The sequence below is a fragment of the Belonocnema kinseyi genome, chromosome 8, assembly GCF_010883055.1.
Source record: "Belonocnema kinseyi isolate 2016_QV_RU_SX_M_011 chromosome 8, B_treatae_v1, whole genome shotgun sequence".
Classification (NCBI taxonomy): Eukaryota; Metazoa; Arthropoda; class Insecta; order Hymenoptera; family Cynipidae; genus Belonocnema; species Belonocnema kinseyi.
This window is the reverse complement of record NC_046664.1, coordinates 31,190,228-31,213,978: the sequence shown is the minus strand read 5'-3', so window position 1 is coordinate 31,213,978 and position 23,751 is coordinate 31,190,228. Positions and strand designations below refer to the sequence as shown.

Sequence of the window (23,751 nt, the reverse complement as noted above, 5' to 3'; positions counted from 1 at the left end):
CCCCCCCCCCCCTCTCTCTTTCTCTTTTGACTGAAAAATCTTTCTTAGTTTAATATTGAACTTATGTTAAAAAGTTTTCTGTTTTTGTTGAAAAGTTCGTTTTTTTCGTAGAAAATAATCTCTTTGATTGAACATTCAAATATGCTAGAGAGATATTCATTATTTTAGTTGAAAATTTTGTCTTTGTGTTGAAAATGTAACTGTTCCAGTTCAAGATTTATCATTATAGTTCAAAATTCATTTTTTTTTTTTCTGAAAGTGTCACTATTTTATTTTTGTAGTTTGTCCTTTTGATTTTAAAATTTATCTCCTTTGTTTGAAAATCAATTTTTTTCATTTGAAATTTGACTTCCATTTTTACTTGAAAATTAATGTATTTTGTTAACAGTCGTATTTATTGGTACAAATTAATCTTCTTGGTTGAAAAATCATCTTTGTTGTTTAAAATTCAACTATTTCAGTTAAAGATTTATCATAATAGTTTAAAATTGATAAGTTTGGTTGAAAATTAAATTTTCAAACTGACAATTGAACTATTCCATTTTTGGTTTAAAATTCATCATTTTAGTTCAAAATTCAACTTTTGGATTGAAAATCCTTTTTGAGAATCCTTTTCCTTCTTTAGTTTAAAATTCAACTATTTCTCTAAAAATGCATGTATTTTGTTTTAAAAATAAAGTTTTTTGGTAGAAAATTAATTTCTTTGTTTGAAAAATGAACTTCTTTTTTGAAAATTCATCGTTTTAGTTGAAAATTCAAGTATTCCAGTTAAATATTCATAATTTTATTTGAGAAAGCAACTTTTTTGTTGAAAATTCGTCTTTTGGGTTAAAAATTAATTTTTTAACTAAAAATTTAATTATTCCGTTTTTTTTAAATTGAAAATTGATCCTTTTTATATCAAAATTCAAGTATTTTGTTGAAGATTGGTTTTTTAGTTGAAAATTCATCTATTTCAATCAAAAGTATTGTTTCAAAAAAACCGTCTCTTGGGTAGAAAATCAATCTTCTGGTTTGAAAACTAATCGTCTTGTTTGAAAATTCATCTTTTAAGTTGAAAATTCATCTATTGCATTAAAATATTCATCGTTTTTGTTGAAAATGATTGATTTTGGTTGAAAATTTCTTTGTGTTTTTAGTGTAAATTCAACTTTTCCAGTTTTTATTGAAAACTTAACTTTTCTAGTACATCATTGAACTATTTGGTTTCAAAAGTCATCTTTTTTTAATGAAAATTGAACTTCTTGGTTAAAAATTCATGTTTTTATTGAAAATTCGTCTTTTTTAGTAGAAAATTAATTTTATTTTTTTTAAATTTAATTTTCTAGTTGAAAATTTGTCTATTTCAGTTAAATATTCATCACTTTTGTTGAAAATTCTCGATTTTGGTTGCAAATTTCTTTGTTTATTTTTTTGTATAGGAAATTAATTTTTTTACTGAAAATTCAGCTATTTCATTTTTGGTTCAAAACTTACTTTTTTTAGTGCAAAATTGAACTTTTTTAAAATGGCTTTATTATTTGGCTGTGAATTCATGTTTTTGTAGCAAAATCGTTTTTTTTTTAATCGAAAATAATCTTTTTAATTGAAAATTAAACTATTTGGTTAAAAAATTCATCTATCTTGTTGAAAGTCCAATATTTTTATTTAAAAAGTTATGATTTTGAGGTTGTTTAAATTGAAAAGATAAAATAAATAAAAATTTCAGTTTTTATTCAAATTCATGAATTTTAAAAACAAATTCAGGAAATGATTAATTATGAATATCTTGTCATAAAGTTTGTCAAAGCTTTTTAAAATCGAAATTAAACATTTTAATTGAATCCCCAGAAACTGAAAAAATTATTCATCATTATAAATAATGCGTTTTTTCAATTTCTAGGAAATCAATTAAAATTTTTAGTTTATATTTTAGAAATTTATACTAAAAATGCGAAAATGTATCCATATTCCGAGCCGATTGTTTTAAAAAATGCAAAATATTTGAATGGCTTCGTACTTAAAAAAATATATCTGGAAAAAACTTGAGATACCTGAAAGAAAATCTGGAATTGTCAGGGAATCATTTTCCAGTATTTGAGTAGACACCCTGATTGTTGTTATCAGGGTGGCCGCTGGACCGAGAAATGACCGGGAATTTTTTGAAACCGGAAAAATGACAGTGAATTTTTTTTTACCGGGAATTTTACAAATTTGTGGAAGAAAAATCTGTCCACGTTCGATTTCAACAGTTTTTAAATAATTAGTTGAAATTTTATGTTTTTCAATTATGCTATTATTTAGCTTACAATGCGTAATTAAAAATTTTTTTACATTAAAAATTTTCCAACAAAATTTTTGTCTGTACTTCAAGTAATAAAAAGTGAACAAAAACGATTTGAAAAAACGATGTTAAAGCAGTTCAAAATTTAAGAATTTTCATATTTTAACGTTAAAAATAAACGGTTTCAATTTGAAAGTCTTAGTCATTAAAGAAAAAATTTGAGTAATTTTAAGAGATATTTAGGAGTTTTCAAAAAATTAAAAATTATCATGCAAATTTTAGAAAGTTTTCTTAAAATCTTCTAGAATCTTTTTTTGAAAATTTTGTTTAAATCTTTGAAAAACTTTTTAACTATTCTCGTAAAATAATTTTTCAAAATGAAAAATTATTTGTAATTTTCCTAGGAATCTCAAGGAAATGTTTTTGTTCTTTTGAAGCCTTTAACAATTCTTGAAATGAATCTAATTTTTTTGTTTAAAATCTGCGAAAATCTACCTTTTGTTTTATATTAGGCTATCATTTTAAATTTTACATGAAGTTTAAATCTTTTCAAATTTTCTACATGTTTCTTAAAATTACTCAAATTTCACCTACAAATAATCAATGTTCAATTTTTATTTATACATTAAAATTGTAAAGAAATTCTGTCTAAAAATTACAGGATTTTCTGAAAATTGTAGAAAAAAATCAATTCATTTTGACAGATATTTAGAAGTTCTGAAAAAATTTCCAAAATAATTTGAAATTTGAAACAAATTTAAAACAACTTCTAGATTTCTCAAGATCTTGAAGCTTTTTAAGGATGTTTAAACTATTTAAAAAGTGTTTAGTTAAATTTTTTTCAATATTTGATGTTTCTAGCGTAAATTATTTGAGCATTTGAATACAAAATTTTTAAATTAAAAACTTTTAAATTTCAATTTTAAAAGTTAAAAATTTAACAGTTCCACTTTGAGTGCTTTCATTTGCAGCGCAGTTTTTATTACCTCAAGTGGAATTTTTTTTAGCTTTAGTGTTCTATTTTTTAAATTTCATTGACCGTGAAAAATGTTTGCGAACCGGGAAATGACCGGGAATTTATTTTGTCGATTGAAACGGCCATCCTGGTTATTTTAAAGTAAATAAGAAGTGTTAATTGATTTAGAATTTAAAGAAGACAAAGAATTTTAATTTTATTTAATAAAACTGCGATGTTTACTTAATCAAGTGCAGGATTGCTAGTGAGTGTAGCATGGGGTTCAAGCGTTGGAAGTTTGAGTACGTGGGGTGTCGTACAAGCGATGTCCTATTTTCCTGGCTGTTTCACTCTTGGTGAAGCTACAGCAGTGACGCATGGAATCGTCCTGTTTTTACTCTCAATCGCTACCAATATTCCACTTAGATACCATTTGCCTCCAATTCATAACCATGACATTGCCACTGTAATACTGCAAGTGAGTTTCAAATTCCATTTCTAACTCTAAAAACAACCCAAATTTTGCCCTAAAATAAAAAAAAAAACTAGGAGCCGTCCATAAACTACGTTACCAAATTTTTAAAGGGGGAGGGGCAGCGGGTATTTGTAGACTTCATACTCTTTCCCCTATTTTCCTCATTTCCACTTTTAAAAAAAAAAAATTTTTCTGTCTTAAAAGAAACTCCCTCCTTTTTTTTTGTTTTCTCGCTTAAATGCGAACTCAATGAACCCAACCAGAAAATTCACCGTTTTTTGGTTGAAAGTAAATTCTTTAATTCTTTTTGGTGTAAAAGTTTACTATCATTTTATTAGACCTGGCAAAGCCGGGAAATGGCCAGAGAATTTTTATTAAACCGGGAAGATTACAAATGAATTTATTTTTTGCCCGGGAATTTTATAAACTTTTGGCAAAAAAGAATCTGTCCAACTTTGATTTTCACCATTTTTGAAGTAATTAGTTGAATTGTTATCTTTTTAAATTATGATATCATTCAGCTTAGAATGCGTAATTTGAAAATGATTCACTGGAAAAGTTTTCCATTTCGGACTTTAATTTTTAAGCGTACATTTTTAATTAAAGAATTTTAAAATGCAGTTTTAAAGATTTGAACAATTTAAAATTAGAGGCGTTTGCAATAGAAAATCTCCGATCGCAAAAATTTTAGTTGATCAACTGTGAATGTAAATTAATTTTATAATTTCCAGATTTTAACATTAAAAATTAAATACAAACTATTTTCAATTTAAAAATAACTTCAAAAATAATTCATTCATAATTAAAGGTTTTTATTAAATTTAAAATATTGTTTCAGTCTAAAATATTCCATTTTTAAAAAATTCAATTAGAAAAATTTTAATTGAGAAAAATAACTATGATTAAATATTTAGAAGAATGTGGCTATTCATTTCAAATCAGTAATTATAAATCAAATATTCAAAAACTTTGAACTTATAATTTTAATTGTTCTATTTAAACAAATTTAATTTGCAATTCAAATTGTTGAATTTCGATGTATAATTAGGAAAAAAATTATTTTTTTATTTTGAAAAATTCGTTTTAAGAGAATATTTGAAAAGATTTAGAAAGATTTACAAAATTATGAAAAATAAATGTGAAAGATTTTAAGAAAATTTTTTTGATTTGTTTGGATTTTTTGTTTAATTTCAGGAAAAATTCTAATAATTTAAAAGAATATTTAGAAATTCTGAGTTCAAAAATTCCATTTTGAGTACTTTAATTATCATCTCAGTTTTTACATTTGAAGCGGAAACATTTTTAGCTTTAGAGTTTGAATTTTTTAATTGCATTAACTGTAAAAAATGTTTGAAACCCGGGGGAAAAAACGAGAAATGACTGCAAATTTTTATTTTTTATTAAAACGGATACCTTGAGTCTACCTTTGGATGAAAATTGAATTATTCTCTTAAAAATGCAATTTCGGTAAAAAAAAATCAACTACATAATTCGAAGTCTGTATTTTTTGTTAAAAATGCATAGTTTTTTGTTGAAATTCAAACTACTTGATTGAAAGTTCAACCATTTTGTTGATAAAATTGTCTTTTTTTATTCAAAATTAATTTCTTAACTGAAAATTTAACTTTTCCATTTTCGAATGAAAATTTATTTTTCTTGATTTACAATTGAACTATTTGATTGAAAATTGTTCTTATTTAGTTGAAAATTCTACTTCTTGCTTGAAAATGTATTTACTTTGGAAATAATCAATCATTTTTGTTAGAAAGTTAATATTCTTGGTTAAAAAATCACCTTTTTGGTTGAAAATTAATTTTTTTAAGATTCATCATTTAAGTTTAAAAATAATCGATTAAATTGAAAATTTAAGTAATTTGTTAAATGTTTGATTTATTTTGGTTAAGAATCAATGTTTTATTTAAAAATGTATCTATTTCATTTTTTTATGAAAATAGCGATTTGTAATTGAAAATTGATCTTTTCAAACCGAAAATTGGTTTTTTTTTATATAAAATTAATCTTTTTGGTTAAAAATGCATCTTTTTAGTTAAAACTGCGTCTTTTTTGGCTAAATTCAACTGCTTTTTTTTGTTACAAAGATCGTATTTTTTTGGCTAAATTCAAATGTTGAAGATTCATAAATTGGTTGTAAATTAACTTTTTCAATTAAAATTCTTATGAAAATTCGTCATTTTTTATTATAAATTCATTTATTTTTATAGAAAAATTAACCACTTGATTACAAATGAAACTATTTATGAAAAAATTTAATTATTTGGTAGAAAGCTATTTTTTTTTTTTTTTGAAAAATCACATCTTCGGGTTACAAATTCAGCTTTTTTGGTGGTAAATTCAGCTATTTGATTATAAATTAAACTATTTAAGAATTCAATTGTTTGGTTTTAATTAACTTTTTGCTTGAAAAATCTTATGCAAATTCACCTGTTTTCTATAAATTTATCTTTTTGGCTTTAAAATTCAACTGTTTTTTTCAAAACTGCTTTTTCTTTTTAGAACATTAGTATTCTAAGCGGAAAATCAATGTTTTTAGCTAACAGTGGAATTTTTTTCTTAAAAATTTATCTTTTTGGTTAAGAATTTTTCTTTAAAATTTATCTTTTTAAGTTGAAAATTCAACTATTTCGTAGAAAATTTATGACTTGCTGAGAATTCGTCTTTTTGGGTTGAATTTAACTAATTGAAAATTAAGTTTTTAAACAGAAAATGTAACGATTCTATTTTTGATTGCAAACTTATCTTTTTGAGTTAAAAATTCAACTATTTGGTTGAAAATTCATATTATATGATATTATTACATAATATTATTTGTGTAAAGGTCATCTATTTGCTTGAAGATTAAATTATTTTGTTAAATTGATCTTCTTTTTGTCGAAAATTCAGCTTTTTTGTTGAAAATTTCCCTTTTTGGAATGAAAATTCAACTTTCTTGGATGAAAATGATTTATTTTTTGAAATCGCAACATTAAAAGTTCAACTATTTTTTCGCTAATTTTCTCTTTTTCTTGGAAGTTCTACTAACTGATTGTTAAAAATGTTAATTTATTTTCATATTTCGCCTTTTTTATTTGAAAATTTATCTCTTTTGGGAGAAAATCTCTTTCGGTTAAAAATCCAACTATTTTTTTTGAAAATCTAAAATATTTTGACTTAAAATCTTAAGAATTTTGAACTTTTCATATTGAACTCAATTATCTATGCAGGAATTTTATTTCAAATAATTCATTCACCTATTTTCTTAAAAAATAAAAAAAATAGAGGATAATTGTACCCCAAAATTGGTAACGTAGTTTATGGACGGCCCCTAATGACACACCAATATTTTAAAACAATATTGGGACACCTTTTAAAACTGCATCTGCTTTGAAAAAATTTATTTATAATGTTTTAAGAAAGGTGAGTTTTATTTGTTAAAAAAAAACGAGATATCGAATTCCGAAAACGTTGGATTCGATTGAATTATTCCCTGAAATTTATCGATTCGATTGCACAATAAAATTATGAAAAATGTATTGATGGATTGGACTGATAAATAATGCATGACCAGCAGCAGGGTTTCATCAGGTACGTGTTTTAACATCTTTCAGGTGGGAATTCTTTACGTTTTGTCGATCTGTTTACTGTGTGCCACTTTTCCAAAATTGCGACAAACTGCACAATTTTACGCACTATCTGGCATCACACTTTTAGTGTTGGTGATTCCAATCCTGCATGTTTTGTTAGACCGAAGCCCCCTTCTCTGGATATTTTTCTTCATATTCAGCAATTCCACACGGGTAAGTTGAATCGTCATTTATTTTTATCATTGATTATTTGAAAAATATTCTCAGGAATAAAATTTTGAAAAAAAATCTGTCCAACTGTGATTTCAACCGTTTTTTTTTTTAATAATTGGTTAAATTGTTATATTCTTCAATTATGATATAATGCAGTTTAGAATGTGTATGTCGATAATCTATCACTTTAAAATTTTAATTTTTAAGTATACACTTTAATTTAAAGAATTTTTAAATGCTGTTTTAAAGACTTTATTAATTAGAAAATTGGAAGCGTTTCAAATCGCAGATCTTGGATGGAAAAATTTTTTAGTTGATCTACTGTGAATTTAAATTAATTAATGATTTTTTAAATTGAAAACTGTACTTTAAAATTTTTAAAGTGAATAATAATTGTATTTACAAGATGATACGGAATAGTCAATTTAAAAGTCTTATTAGTTAAAAAATGTAAATGCCCGATTGAAACTTTATAAACTATTTAAAATTTTTTTAATAATTTCACAATAATATGTTCATAATTAAAATCTTTGATTATATTTCAAACATTATTTGAATATAAAATATTTAATTTTTTAACTATTCAATATTATAAAATTTTGAATTGATAAAAATAACAATTACTTAATATTTAAAAATATCTGACTGTTCATTTAAAATCAATAATTATTAATTAAATATTAAAGACTAAACAAAAAACTAAACTTTGAGCGTTACGATTTTAATTGTTCTATTTAAAATAAATTAATTTGTAAGTTAAATTGTTGAATTTTGCTGTATAACTAACAGTTGAAGACCTAATATTCTTAGAAAAAAATTAAGTGAGTTGAAGAGATATTTATAAGGTTTGGAAAAATGTTTATTTAATTTGAAATGATTTGAAATAATTTAAAACAAAATTATTTCTTCTTTTTAAAACATAATTTTAAGTGAATATTTAAAGTGGTTTAGAAAGATTTGAAAAATTATCTAAAATGAATGTGGAAGATTTTAAGGAAAATTGGTTAATTTTGCAGAATTTTTAAAACATTTCTACGAATAATTTGAATCATTTTAAATAAGGTTTAGAAGTTCTGACAAAATTTCGAAAGTAATTTACAATTTGAAAAAGCGTAAAACAGCATGTAGATGTTTCAAGATTTTGAAATACAATTTCGAAGCGCTTTAAGAATTTTAAACTATTTAAAATTAAAATAATTTAACTTTTAGTATAAGAAGTGTTCAGTTATAACAAAAAATGCAATCGTTCAATTTTTAATGTTTCTAGCTTAAAATACCTTTAAAATGATATAATTGTGAAACTTTTTAAATTCATTCATTCTTTAATTTAGAGCATTGAATATCACAACGACGATTTATATTTTTGGAACTGAATTTGAATCTTTAAACTTTACAAACAATTGAACTTTTTACCAAAATATTTAAATTTTCAAACAAGATAAATTATTTTTCAACGAAAATGATTAATTTTCATACAGAAAATATTAATTTCCAAACCAAGGGTTGAATTCCCATGTATAAAATATTAATTTTCATTAGACAAGACTTCAAAAAAAAGAGTTAAATGTCCAACAAAAAAGTTCGTTTTCAACCTAACAGTTTAATTTTCTATCAAAATATTGTAATTTTCAACAAAATAGATGTTGAAATTTTTTTTATTAAAAAAGATGAATTTTTAATCCAAAACAATATTTTTCAACAAAAATGTTATTTTTCAACGAAATAGTTGAACATTCTACCAAAATAGTTTAATTTTCGATAAAATACATGAATTTTCAACCAAAATAGATGAATCTTCATCGAAAAATATAATAGTTGATATTATTTCTACTAGAAAGATTTTAATTTCAAACCAAACACAGTTGAATTCAACCAGATAATCCTCAACCAAATTGGATTAATTTTTTACCAAAGAATTTTAAATTTTCAACATAAAGAGAAAAGATTTTTTTAATAAAAGAGATAAATTTTGAAACGAAAAAGCCAAATTTTTAACCAAGAAAGAAAAAATGCCATTAAATTGTTTTGTTGAATTTTCAAGCCAAAAAGACGATTTTTCTGACAAACTTTTACATTAACAAATCGAAAATATGAATTTTTAAAAATAAAAGTTACTTTTCAATTAAGTAGTTGAACCTTCTAATAATAATAGAATCTTGAACAAAATACATGAATATTTGACGAAAATAGATCAATTCGATTTTTCAACAAAATGTGTTCTCAACCATAATTATTTTATTTATTTATTTTATTTATTCTTATTTTATTTTTATTTTATATATATTTTTTAAATTCTTATTATTTATTATATTCATCTATTTTTATTATTTTTTTATTTTATTATATTTTTAAAATTATTTTTGAATTTTGAACCAGGAAAGAAGAAAATTGTTCATTAAATTGTTGAATTTTTAAGCCAAAAAGACGAAATTTCTAGAAAACAGTTGCATTTTCTGACCGAGAATATGCATTTTTAAGAAAAAAGTTACTTTTCAACAAAATAGTTTAAATTTCTAACAATAGTGAAATTTTTAACAAATTATATGAATTTTCAACCAAGTAGTTAAACTTTTAGACAAAGTAGATGAATTCTCAAACGAGAAATGTAGTAGTTTATATTATTTTTATCAAAATAGATTTTAATTTAATATTACTCACAGTTGAATTCCGCAAAAAAAAAAACTAGTTAAAAAAAATAGCTGAATGCTTATAAACTTATAATACGAGGGGTGTTCAAAAAGTAAGTTTCCCTGGTCTGCCGTTTTGCCTCAGCGCCATCTAGCGAGCTGAGATTGAACATAGTTTTAGTTTAGGACATGCCGATAAAAGCGGAACCGGTCTTAGCTTCCGAAAAAAGATTTTTCATCAGTACCGGCTCGGAAACCATGGAGCTATCAGCTACCTGTCAAAAACGTGTCCACTTGTGAGTTGCTTGCAGTTATTCGCTTTTTAACTGCAAAAGGCCTTTATTTTTGGGACAACAAAGGTGTTCTGTTGATTGATTTTCTTGAATCCGGTACCACGATAAGTGTAGATCGTTACTGTGAAGTGCTAAATAAACTTAAAAGTTTCATTAAACGAACGCGTCCTGGGAAAATATCGAGAAAAGTGTTGCTTTTTCACGACAATGCATGGCCTCATTCAGCAAAAAAAAACACAAACCTTACTGGAAAAATTCAAATGGAAAATTTTTGATCACCCACTCTACTCTCCAGATCTCGCACCAAGTGACTTTTTTTTCCTAAGTTAAGGGCATGTGATACTTAGTAAATTGTCGATTTTACCAGTTTTAGGTTCCCCCGGCTTTTTTTCTAGAATAATAAATATTGTGTCTTAAAAATGTGGGAAATGATAGCGAACATGCTAACGGACGTCCCCACACACTTGTTTTGTGGTTTAATTCAAAAAAGTTTTAATTTAGCAACATGTGATTAATTTGCATAGGGTTTAGAAAATAGTATCGATTTTTTCAGTGTTAGATCCCCGGCTTTTTTCCTAGGATAAGAAATATTTTGCCTTCAAAATGTGGGAAATGATAGCGAACATGCTAACGGACGTCCCTGCACACTTTTTTTTGTTTTTTTATCAAAAAATTCCTGATATTGCTAACAACGTGCGTGTATATTTTGAGGTTATGTGTGTTACAATTCACCCGAGCGTTATTTCTAAACTACACAATATTTTTGGACGAAAACTTTGGACTTACAAATAAACATGCTCACTAATTTCCCGGGACTAACCTTGTTTTCAGGCAATCAAAAAAGTGTATTTCATAAATAATTTCCAGACAAAGACAGAGATGCAAAACGACGTAACCTCAAAATAATATATATGCATAAAATTTGTATTTAGCACAATAAATTTTTTTGTTATTATCCCTGAAAAAAAGAGTCCGGGGACGTCAATTATGATATTTTATAGCATCTCCGAATTCAGTTTATTATTAAATTTTCATTTTGATGTAAAAAAAGCCGGAGAAACTTTAAGTATCACATGCCCTTAAAGGAAAGTTTGGGTGGCCATCACTTCAATTCAAATGTTGAAGTGAAAGACTTTGTTAAATTATTCTTTAAGAAATAGGGCACGGATTTTTATAAACAAGGTTTGTCAAAGCTTGAGAACAGATATAAAAAATGTATTCAAGTCCAAGGGGACTATGTAGAAAAATAGTTTATAAGTCAAACAATAAATACATATGTTACTTTAACCTAAAAATTGTGTTTTACTTTTTTCCCGGAGCAGGGAAACTTACTTTTTGAACACCTCTCGTATTTATAAGTCTTGTAACTAAAATTAAAGTTCCAAGTTTCTGCAAAAATCGTAAATAAGTAACAAGTTACTTTTTGAAATAGTAACAAAGTTATCCCAACAGTTACAAATAACATAAATTTTCAGTGACTTAGTTTTCACCATTTACTACGCATTTCTGGATAAAATAAAATAAATAACAATTATTATAATAACATTTCCAGGTTTATTTGCTGTTTTATTGGCTCGTATGTTTTATACTGGCATGGTGTTTCATTATCTACCGAGTTATTTCAAAATCGAAAGCGACGACTTCGGATAGAAAAGTCTTTCACATCCTAGCAACCATGGTTTTCATCCCAGGAATGATTTGGGAACCAACATTGTTATACACAGTCAGTGGGGTTGCCCTGGCCTTGTTGTTGATGTTAGAGGTTTGTGCAAATTGAAATTATAACTGACAATCAAATAAATCATTTAATTTTCAACCAAATAGTTGAATTTTAAACAAGTAGGTGGATTTTCAACGGAAAAAAATGAATTCTCAACCAAGTGGTCGAATTTTCAAATAAAAAGTATTAAACTTCAACCAAAAACAGTTGAATTTTCAAGGGGAAAAAGCTAATTTTTAACCGAACAGTTGTATTTAGAACGAAATACATGGTTAAATATCCAACTAAATGGTTGAATTTAGCATAATTGACGCATTTTCATCCTGAAAAGGTGAATTTTATTAAATCCAAAATTTAAAACAACAAAATAATCAATTTTTTGTAAAAGATGTTAAATTTTTACCCAAGTAGATGAAGTTTTTTAAGAAAAAAAAATTTCAAAAGAATATTTAGGTTTTCAAACAAGAAAGATTTTAGTTGAATTTTCAACAGCAAAATATGAATTATTAACCAAAACGGATGACTTCTCAAACAAATTGTTGAGCTGTCAAACAAATAAAAAAATATTTAACTTAAAATTAATTTTTAAGATTTCCTATTTTTTTCCTGGCCATCAATATTAAGAGCCCAGAAACTTAATCTTGTCACATTTTTATCATAGAATCTTTTAGAAACGAAATAAAACAATTTCAAATTTATTATTCTTGACAGTTATTCAAAGTACCTTTGATAGAAACCTATGACTAGCTTGGAGAATGGAATGAGCATTTATAAGCATTTTGAATTAGGATTTAAAAAATCATATATTCTGTTTTTATTAATAATAGCTTAATTATTTAAATTTCGCCGGAAAATATATTGCTTCAAATTGGAAAGTGCGCTTAATTTATATGGTAAAAGAAGCCAAAGTAATATAAAAAATATTATTCGCATTAACCAGCACTTTATACAGGGCTGCTACACTATTAAGATTATAAAAATATAAGATTAATAATATTATTGAAAAAAATTTGGTTTCTAAACACATTTTAAACCCTTTTTAGTTGAATTTTCAAATCCAAAACATCAATTTTAAATAAAATAAATTAATTTTTAACTAAAATGATGAAACTTCAACCAAAAACATGAATTTTTAAACAAATAGTTTGTTGAATGTCCAACTAAAAGAATAAATTTCCATAAAAAAATACTCATTTTCAACAAAGTACATGAATTTTCATTTTAAAAAGATCAATTTTTAACCAAAATTATAATCTTTAGAATGTTAGAAAAATAAATGTTCAACCAACAGAAAAAAAACTAATTTTTAATCAAATAATTTTTTTTCATATGAAAAAATGTTTTTTTTTTAAACCAAAAATGGAATAATTAAATTTTCAGTTAAAACAAGCAATTTTCAACCAAAATGATTAATTCTCAACAAAATAATTCAATTTTTAAACCCAAAGGATGAATATTCTACCAAAAAGGATACAATTTCAATAAAATTTATAAATTTTCAGCTAAAAAAGATAAATTTATAAACCAAAACTAGAATAAGTCAATTTGCAGTTAGAGAATTAAATTTTAAATAAACAAAAAACGAGTTTTCTGTCAAATGAATTAATTTTTAATCGCAGTGATAAATTTTCAACCAAAAATATGAATTTTTTATCAAGTAGTGACATTTTCAACCCAAAAGATGAATTTTCTATTTAAAAAATTAATTTTTAACCTTAATTTTTTTTCAACCAAAGAAATAAATTCGTAACAAAAAATAGGATAGTTAAACTTTCTACAAAACCAACAAAAATTTTGACGAAAAAGATTAGATTTCTATTTAGAAAATGTGAATTGTCCACAAACAATGAAATAGTTTAAGTGAATTTTAAACTAAAATGATAAATCTTCAACTGAAAAAATCTATTTTTATCTAAATAAATGATTTTTTTATCTAAAAAGATAGATTTTTTACCAAAAATAAAATACCTAAATTTTCAATTACTAAAATAAATTTTCAACCAAAAAAGAAACGAATTTTGAAGAGAAATAGTTAAATTTTTTAACATAGAAATTAATTTTTCATATAAAAGATGAATTTTTACCTAAAACAGATAAATTATCATCTAAAAATAGAATAGTTTCATTTTCAGCAAAAAAAAAACTTTATTTTTATACAATCAAAGTAAATTTTCAACGAAATATTTTAATTTTCATCCAAAAAGATTAAATTTCTATCGAAAAAGATGCATTTTCGGAAAAAAATTGGAACAAATACATTTTCAGTTAAAAAAAATTAATTCTAAATACAAAAAAACTAGTATTCAACCAAAAACATCAATTTTCAACGAAAACGATAAATTTTCTTTAAAAATAGACGAATTTTTTAACAAAGTACAAGAATTTCCAAACAAATATTTGATTTTTTCAATGATTTTCCAATGATTTTTCAAGCAAAAAGGATGAATTCTCAGCGAAAACCGTGATATTTGATCTTTCACCAAAAAAGGATTTTAATTTGATATCAGAAATTGTTGAATTCGACCAAAAAAGTTTGAGTTTTCAAAAAATAGTTTGAATCCTCAACCAAAAGAGATTAAGTTTCAATCAAATCGTTGAATTTTTAAACATAATAATAAAATTAACTTCAGCTTTAGTTTTTCGAAAATTTTCTATCTCTATCAGGTTTTCCCTGACATTCTCTCACTTTCTGATTCAAAGATTTGAAGAGATCTATTTTTTTTTTTAATTTACAATGAATTGTTTTAAATTCATTGACATACTTTTGATTTTTTCAATTCACTTGAACTATTCTAAATTTAATTAATTTTATTCAATTCAATGGATTTTTTCAAACTAAATTTTGTTGATATAATTGGTATTTTAGCAAAATAAAAGATATTTCAAAAGCTTTTAAGGGATTTGAAATATTTTAGGTTATTTAAAAAAATTACAAAGACTTTTTAAAACTTATTTCAGAAGAAGTGAGGTATTTCGTAGGATTACAAAGATTTAAACAGATTTTCCAATATTTTTGGTACTTTTATTTCGAATTCACCCTGAATTCTTATTAATTTGTCCTAAATTGTTTTAAATTCTTTTGAATTCCTCTAAATTCACTCAATTTCCCTAATTCAATGGATTTTTTTTTAATTTTCATTTAATTCATCTAGAAATTTTGTTAACCCACCTTAAATTCTTAGGCATCTCATCAAATTCTTTTTAATGCCATTTTTATTTCTCTCAACTCGTTTCAAAGTTAGTGAATTCAAAGAATTTTTCCATATATCTAAATTTTTTTAAATTTACTTGATTTCTTTTTCAAAGTCAGTTTTTTTTAAAATAAACTTTATTAAATTCTTTTCTTTTCCTTAAATTCGTCTAAATTCATTCAAATTTTACTAAAATAAATGGATTTTTTCATCAATTTTTACCATTTATTTAAATTATTTTGAATTGTTTGGTAGTCATTAGTCACTTTTTTGTTTAGGCATTAGTAGGCTTCTCAATGATTTGAAATGGTTTGCATTTTTCTTGGAACTGACCCTGAATTCTTGTCGATTTACACTGAATTCTTTTAAATTTTTTGGAATTCCCTTGAATTAGTTTTTAAATTCAGCTTTATTTTTTATTAACTTCATGGAATTCTTCTCATTTCACTTAAATTCTTCTTAATTCACTCAAAACTTACTGAAATAAATGGATTTTTTCGATTTTGTTTTTAATTTTTCCAATCCATTTTAATTCTTTTGAATTGTTTTGTAGTCATTAGTGACTTTTTTGGTTAGTAGGCTTTTGAAATGATTTTTTTTAATTGACCCTGAATTCTTATTGATTTAATTAATTATTCTTAATTCTTTTTAATTCTTTGGAATTCTCTCGAATTTTTTTAAATTCATTTTATTTCTTCTAAAATGAAATTCTACTTAATTCAATGTATTTATTTTTTTATTTAAAAAATTTTGTATTCAATTGATCCTGAAGTATAATTTGTATTTTTGGTCATTTTATAAAATTCCTTTGAATTTCCTTGAATTTTTCTAAGCTCATTTCAAAGTTAGTGAATTCAATAAAGTGTTTTCCTATTTTTAAAATCTGGTTCCAATTCATTTGGATGTTTTTAGTTCACCTTGAATTCCCATGAATTTCATTGCATTCTTTTTGTATCCCTTAAATTCCTCTAAATTCATTCCAATTTTCCGGAAATCAATTGAATTCTTTTGAATTAAACTTGAATTGTTTTGAAGCCTTTTGAATTTATCCTGAATTTTTAAAACCATTTGAGCGTTACAAAAATACCCTACAAGCACGATAAAAAGTACGCTTTGGTCCCTATATTTTATTGCATAGACATAGGGACTGTGGAGCCTGCATTCGTCAACTTTAAACAATTTTCAGGTCTTGAGGTTTTTAAAACTACCACCTTTAGGCGAAATTTTGCATCAAGGACATTCAGTTTATGCTGACGAAAAAGACGAATTTGTGTCTTTAACTCCACTCTACTTGCTCTGCGGTTTATCGTTTCCACTTTGGATGCCAGCCAACGATATTGGAATTTTACCTTTACTCAGTGGTGTCCTGACTGTAGGGATTGGAGATGCAGCTGCAAGTTATGTGGGAAGCAATTGGGGAAAGCATAAATTGGTTGGATCCAAGAAGTCGATGGAGGGCTTAGCTGCTTGCATAATTTCACAGCTGGCCTTGATTTACAGCCTTGCAGCTTTCGGTATGTTTTTTTTTTTCTTTCAAAACAGTCGCTGATTAAATTATATTTATTTATTTACATGTTTGATTTAATTACATTTCTGAAATTTTAAACTGTGTAAAAATGTAACCATTTAATACTCTGTAAACATTGAATATAAAAAAATTTCAAATATTTTGCAAAGATTTCGGATATATTTGAAAGATGTCACAAAGATTTCAGTGATTTCTCAAAGATTTCGCAAAGATTTTTAGAGGATTCTCAAAGATTTCACAACAATTTCAAATATTTAGCAATGATTTTAAGAGAATTCGCAAAGATTTCACAAAGATGTCATTGTTTTACCAAAGATTTCACAAATATTTCAAATATATCGCAAAGATTTCAGATAGATTAAAAAAAATTGACGAAGATTGCTATTAGTTCACAAAGATTTCAGATAGATTTCAAAGATTGAACCAATATTTGAAATATTTCGCAAACATTTGACAAAGATTTCACATCGCTTTTTACGATTTTCCAAAGATTTCAAAATGATTCAAAATATTTCGCAAATATTTCAGATAGATTTCAAAGATTTCACAAATACTTCTATTATTTCAACAAGATTTCTGAAAGATTTCAAAGACTGAATGTAGATTTCAGATCGATTTCAAAAATTGAACAAAGATTTCCTAATGATTTCAAGTATTTTGCAAAGATTTTACATACTTATATTATTTCACAAAGATTTCAGATAGATTTCAATGATTTCCCAAAATTTTTAAATATTTCGCAAAGATTTTTAGAGAATTTGCAAACATTTTACAAAGATTTCACAAAGATTCCAATGATTTTCCAAAGATTTGACAATGGTTTAAAATATTTTGCAAATATTTCAGATAGATTTCGAATATTTCCCAAAAATTTCAAAGATTTCACAAAGCTTTCAAATATTTTTCAAAGATTTCAGATAGATTTCAAAGATTTCCCAAAAATTTCAGATATTTCACAAAGCTTTACAAAATCTCACAAATATTTCAATGGTTTTCCCAAAGATTTTTAGAGAATTCGCAAAGATTTTAATGACTTTCCAAAGATTTTGAGAAAATTCCCAAAGATTTTAATGATTTCCCAAAAATTTCACAATAATTTCAAGTATTTCGCAAAGATTTCAGGTAGAATTAAAAGATTTGAATTATTTCAATGATTTCTCAAAGATTTTAAATATTTCGCAAAGATTTTTAGAGAATTCGCAAAGATTTTGTAAATATTTCACAAAGACGTCAATGATTTCCCAAAGATTTCAAAATGGTTTAAAATATTTCACAAAGATTTCAGATAAATTTGAAAGATTTCACAAATGTTGCTATTATTAAAAAGATTTCAATGATTTGAAATATTTCGCACACATTTCAGAAAGATTTTACAAAGATTTCATAATAATTTCAAGTCTTTCGCAAACATTTTAGATAGAATTAAATGATTTCACAAAAACTTCTATTATTTCACAAAGATTTCAGATTTCAATGATTTCCCAAAGATTTTTAATATTTCGCAAAGATTTCAGAATAATTTCAAATATTTCGCAAATATTTCCGATAGATTTCAAAGATTTTCCAAAGATTTCACAATAATTTCAAATCTTTCGCAAAGATTTCAGATAGATTACAAATATTTCGCAAACATTTTACAAAGATTTCACAAAGATTTGAACAATTTCGCAAAAATTTCAAAGATTTCACAAAGATTCTAAATATTTTGCAAAGATCTGAGTTAGGCTTCAAAGATTTTACAAAGAATTCTATTATTTCACAAAGATTTCAATGATTACAAGGATTTGAAATATTACGCAAAGATTTTTAGAGAATTTTCAACGATTTTACCAAAATTTCACACATATTTCAATAATTTCCCAAGGATTTTTAGAGAATTCGCAGTCTTTACAAAAAATGTGCAAGGATTTCAATGCTTTCCCAAAAATTTCAGAATGATTTCAAATATTTCACAAAGACTTCGACTATTTCACAAAGGTTTCACAAATATTTCAGATAGATTCCAAAGATTTAAAATATGCCGTAAAGAGTTTTAGAGTATTCTCAAAGATTTTACCAAGATTTTAATGATTTCCCAAAAATTAAAAATATTTCGCAAAGATTTTACAAAGATTTCAGAAAGTTGACAGTGATTTCCCAATGGTTTCAAATATTTCGCAAACATTTTACAAAGATGTTACAAGGCTTTCAATGACTTACCAAAGATTTCAATGATTTCCTAATAATTTCACAAAGATTTTAAATATTTCGCAAAGATTTTACAAAGATTTCAAAAAGTTGTCAATGATTTCCCAGTTGTTTCAAATATTTCACAAACATTTTACAAAGATTTTACAAGGCTCTCAATGGTTTTCCAAAGATTTCACAAAGATTTGAAAGATTTCCTAACGATTTCGCAAGGATTTAAAATATTTCGCAAAGAGTTTTAGAGAATTCGCAAGGATTTAAAAAAATGTTCACAAAGATTTCAATGATTTCCCAAATATTTTTAGAGAATTCACAAAGTCTTTACAAAAAAGTCGCAAAGATTTAAATGCTTTCCAAAACATTTCACAATAATTTCATGTATTTCGCAAAGATTTCAGATAGAATTAAAATTTTTCACAAAGACTTCCATTATTTCACAAAGATTTCAAATATTTCGCCAAGATTTCAGATAGATTTCAAAGATATAAAACATGCCGTAAAGAGTTTTATAGTATTTGCAAAGATTTCCTAAAGATGATAATGATTTCCCAAAGATTTCACAATGATTCCAAATATTTCGCAAAGATTTAAGATATATTTAAAAAATTTCACAAAGACTTCTATTATTCCACAAAGATTTAAGACAGATTAAAAAGATTTCACAATGATTTTCACGATTCCCCAAAAATTTCATAGAACTCGCAATGCTTCAAAATATTTTGCAAAGATTTAAGATATATTTCAAAAATTTCACAAAGACTTCTATTATTTCACAAAGATTTCGATAGATTTGAAAGATTGAACAAAGATTCCAATGATCTCCTAATGATTTCACAAGGATTTCAAATATTTCGCAAAGATTTTTTGGAGAATTCACAAATATTTTACAGAAATTTCAATGATTTCCCAATGACTTCAATAATTTTACAAAGATTTCAGATAGATACCAAAGACTTCACAATGGCTTCTATTATTAAAAAAAAAGTTTTCAAATAGATTTCAAAGATTTAAAAAAGATTTCAATGATTTCGTTATGATTTGACAAAGATTTTTAGAGAATTTGCAAAGATTTACAAACATTTCACAAAGATTTCAACAATTTCCCAAAGATTTCAAATATTTCGCAAATATTTCACAAAGATTTGAAGGATTTCCCAAAAATTTTAAAGATTTCATAATTAATTAAAATCTTTCGACAAGATTTTAGATCAATTTCAAATATTTCGCAAAGATTTTTAGAGCATTCGCAAAGATTCTACAAAAATTTTACAAAGATTTTATAAAAATTTCAATTATTTCACAAAAATTTCAATGATTTCCCAAAGATTTCACAATGATTGCAATAATTCTTGGATGAAGAGTTTCATTTTAAATCTTGAGAATAAAAAAAAAGTGAAGTCTCCGGAATTTTCTCGGCATGACATTTATTTATTTTTTTGTTGGAAAACAAAAAAGACAATTTTGTCTGGATCCAATATTATTTTTTTACTTATTTATCATATTTATAGTATTTTATTTGTTTTTAGGATTAATTGATGACAACAGACAACTGATAAGAAGTACTTTCGCTGTGATTGGAGTTTCCGTTGTTGAAACAAAAACTGAGCAAATCGACAATCTGGTGATGCCACTTCTGATGTACCTGTGCCTTTTATTGTAAAAATTTTTTTCCTCTTTGCGATTCAAGAGTCTCAGCAACTCTTTGTTTATCGCATTTAAATTTTCATAACGCGTGATCTCTGTTATAAAATCAGAATTTCTCGTGTCTACTTTTTTTCGATTTTCTGGACAATTCTTTAATATTATTGTTTCTTTTTTTTTAATATTGATATTAGGTCTACAAATTAATTTAAAAAATCAAATATTATAAGTGGCGGTTCTGCGGACTTAACCGCAGGACCACCACCTCTAGTCCGCAAGGCCGCCATCTATTAAACTGATTTCGAAAGTTTAATTTTCGGGCCGAATTAATTTGTAGACCGAATATTTTCGTGATTCTAGAAGCTCAGCTCTTCGGAGTTATTAATACTATTGGAAAACGAAAGGCTGATCAACTTCAAGTGCATTTAAGGCTTACCAACTTGAACCTTTGCAAAAACAACGAACGATATTTTTTTTCAAATTTCCAAGTAGAAATTGATATTTTACAATTTTTTTAATTGGATGAAATTGAAATTACAATCTCGTGTAAAAAGTCGTTGAAGCACAAGTGCCAGATTTAATAAACATGTACGAATTCAAGTACCAAGCCCTTAACTACTGCTTCTCGTTGATAATATATATTTTTCATTTTTGAGGATTTTAAAACTGTATTTTTTTTTTAAAATATCATTTTTTCAGAGGTAAGTTAAAAAAAATTTATTATTAGATCTAGAAATTAATTTACTATAATATAAACACTATATAATAGGTGGCGGCCTTGCGGACTTAACTTCAAAAATCATTACGGAATACAAAAAATCTCAAATGTTTCTTGTCGGACGCCTTTGTATTTAATAATTATTTTTTTAGGCCAAGTCCGCAGGGCCGCCACCTATTAAATTGGGTTATAATACTTTTGTTTTAAAATCCTCGTTTAATGTTTAATTTTCCTTTTCAGAAAAATGAAGTACAATGTAAAAAATAAGTGTGAATGGCCTTCTTTAATTTATGAATGGTTTGAAAGAATCGCTTTCGTAGTTAAGGGTTGACGTTATCTCTTAAGTCTTTATATATTTATTATATATAATTATATATGAAAATAATCGAGATGGAAGTTTTTAAATGTTGTATGTATCTTGTGATTGTTGTGTTGGAATGATCAATAGTTAATATTAATTTACAGAAAATCGATCACATCGATTTAAAAAATCTAACTATTGCAACACATCATTCCCCAGACATTTTTCATTAATGTAATACATAATCATTTTTAATTATTGTCATGAGAAAAATCTTGAATTTTAATAAAATATTTTTCTACTTCAGCTGTGGTTTTCTAATTTGATCAAATTTTACTACACCTTTTTTTAATTTGAGGGAAAAATAGTTTTTAATGCAAAATAAAATTTTTTATTAACTATTTATTTCTTAAGTTTATTTGTTACTTATTTTGTTTTGAATATATGCAAAAAAATCTTTTTTTTTTTAATTGTAATTTTCAACCAAACAAGATTTGAAAAGATTCAAAAAGAAAGTTAATTTTCGATCAAAATATTATAAATAAAAATATTATGAAATATTAAAATTTTACAACAAAATATTATAAAATATAAAATATTATAACATATTAAAACATTAAAATATTATAACATTTAAATTAAAATTTAAACATTATTCTATACAAAAATTTATTTTTGCTTTTTTTTACAAAAAATTGGAATTTTTAAACCCGCAAATATAAATTTTCAAAAAAAGTTCGTTTTTAACAAAGTAGCTCAACTTTTAACCAATTAGTTGAATTTTCAACCAAAAAAGGTTAATTATCAACGAAAAATGTGATACCTGATAATTTAAATAAACAATTATTTAAATTATATAAAAAAATCATATTTAATAGACGAATTTTCAACGAAATTGTTGAATCCTCAACCAAAACAGATTAATTTTCAACTCAGAAGATTAATTTTCTGTCCAAAAAGATGATTTTTCAACAAAATACATTGATTAAAACAATTTTTACAGTTTCCAACAAAGGGATGATTTTTGAAGTCAAATAAATGATTCTTAACATTTTAATCTGAATGGTAAAATAATTTTTAATACAAAATAAAAATTTCGATTAACTGTTTATTTTTTAAGTTTATTTGTTTACCTGTCAAAAAGATTTTCAAAGTTTTCAGAGATGTCGAAAAAGTATAAATTTGTTTATTTTACAGGATTTTTCTAAAGCTAATAAAAAATTCGAGTCATATTAAAATATATTTAGGACTTTTGGAAGTTTGTAAGTTGAAAAATATTTTTAAAATTTTTGGAAATGGTATCAAAATGTTAATATATTTTTTAATCTTTTAAAAATGTATTTAATTCCTAAATATCTTTTAAATTAACTTAAATTATTCATAAAATATGGAAAAATCTTTCAAAATTAAAAGAATTTCTTTAAAATATTCCAGATTTTGTTCGACATTTTAAGAAATTTTTTAAAATGTTTTAATATTTTTTTAAATTTTCTTTAAAAGTTATTTTTAACTAAAAAAGATTAAATATTTTCAAAACAGGACGAATTTTCTACAAATTTTTTAATCCGAAGATATGAATTTTTAAACAAATAGTTGAATTTTCTACCAAAAGGATTATTTTTTTTGGTGAAAAAAAATTTTTAATAAAAATATTTCATTGTTATTGAAAATAATTTTATATAGATATAAAATTTAAATAAATCCATAAAGTTGCAATTTTAATAAGAACAAGATGAAATTACGACCAAAATAGATACATTTTTAAACCAAAAAGATGAATTTTGCAAAAAAAATTTAAGTTTTGACAAAAAATATTTTTGAGTTAAGAACGAAAAAAGAAGTTCAGGAAAATTATAATTCGAAGAGGTAAAAATTAGAATGATAATAATAAAACATATAAATAATAATATTATTAAAACAATTTTTAAAGTTAATTTGTTTTTAAGGTTATGAAATATAATTTTTCTAAGATTATTGAGAAAATTCAACAAGATTTTTAAGCATCGAAGGTATTTAAAAAAAATTTTAATGAAAAAGTTAATTTTGTAACAGACAATC

At 24.6% G+C, this 23,751-nt stretch overlaps 1 protein-coding gene across 1 annotated transcript in view; it reads left to right on the top strand.

Moving 5' to 3' along the window:
• Window positions 1–20,802, top strand: part of LOC117178771 (dolichol kinase) — a 32,177-nt gene extending 11,375 nt beyond the window's left edge. The window contains exons 3-7 of the mRNA XM_033370233.1: window positions 3,476–3,696; window positions 7,299–7,487; window positions 11,960–12,169; window positions 16,505–16,832; window positions 20,560–20,802. Coding sequence (XP_033226124.1) covers window positions 3,476–3,696; window positions 7,299–7,487; window positions 11,960–12,169; window positions 16,505–16,832; window positions 20,560–20,693 — 1,082 coding nt within the window. The 3' untranslated portion in view covers window positions 20,694–20,802. The remainder of the gene's footprint in view (window positions 1–3,475; window positions 3,697–7,298; window positions 7,488–11,959; window positions 12,170–16,504; window positions 16,833–20,559) is intronic.
• The last annotated feature ends 2,949 nt before the right edge of the window (window positions 20,803–23,751 follow it).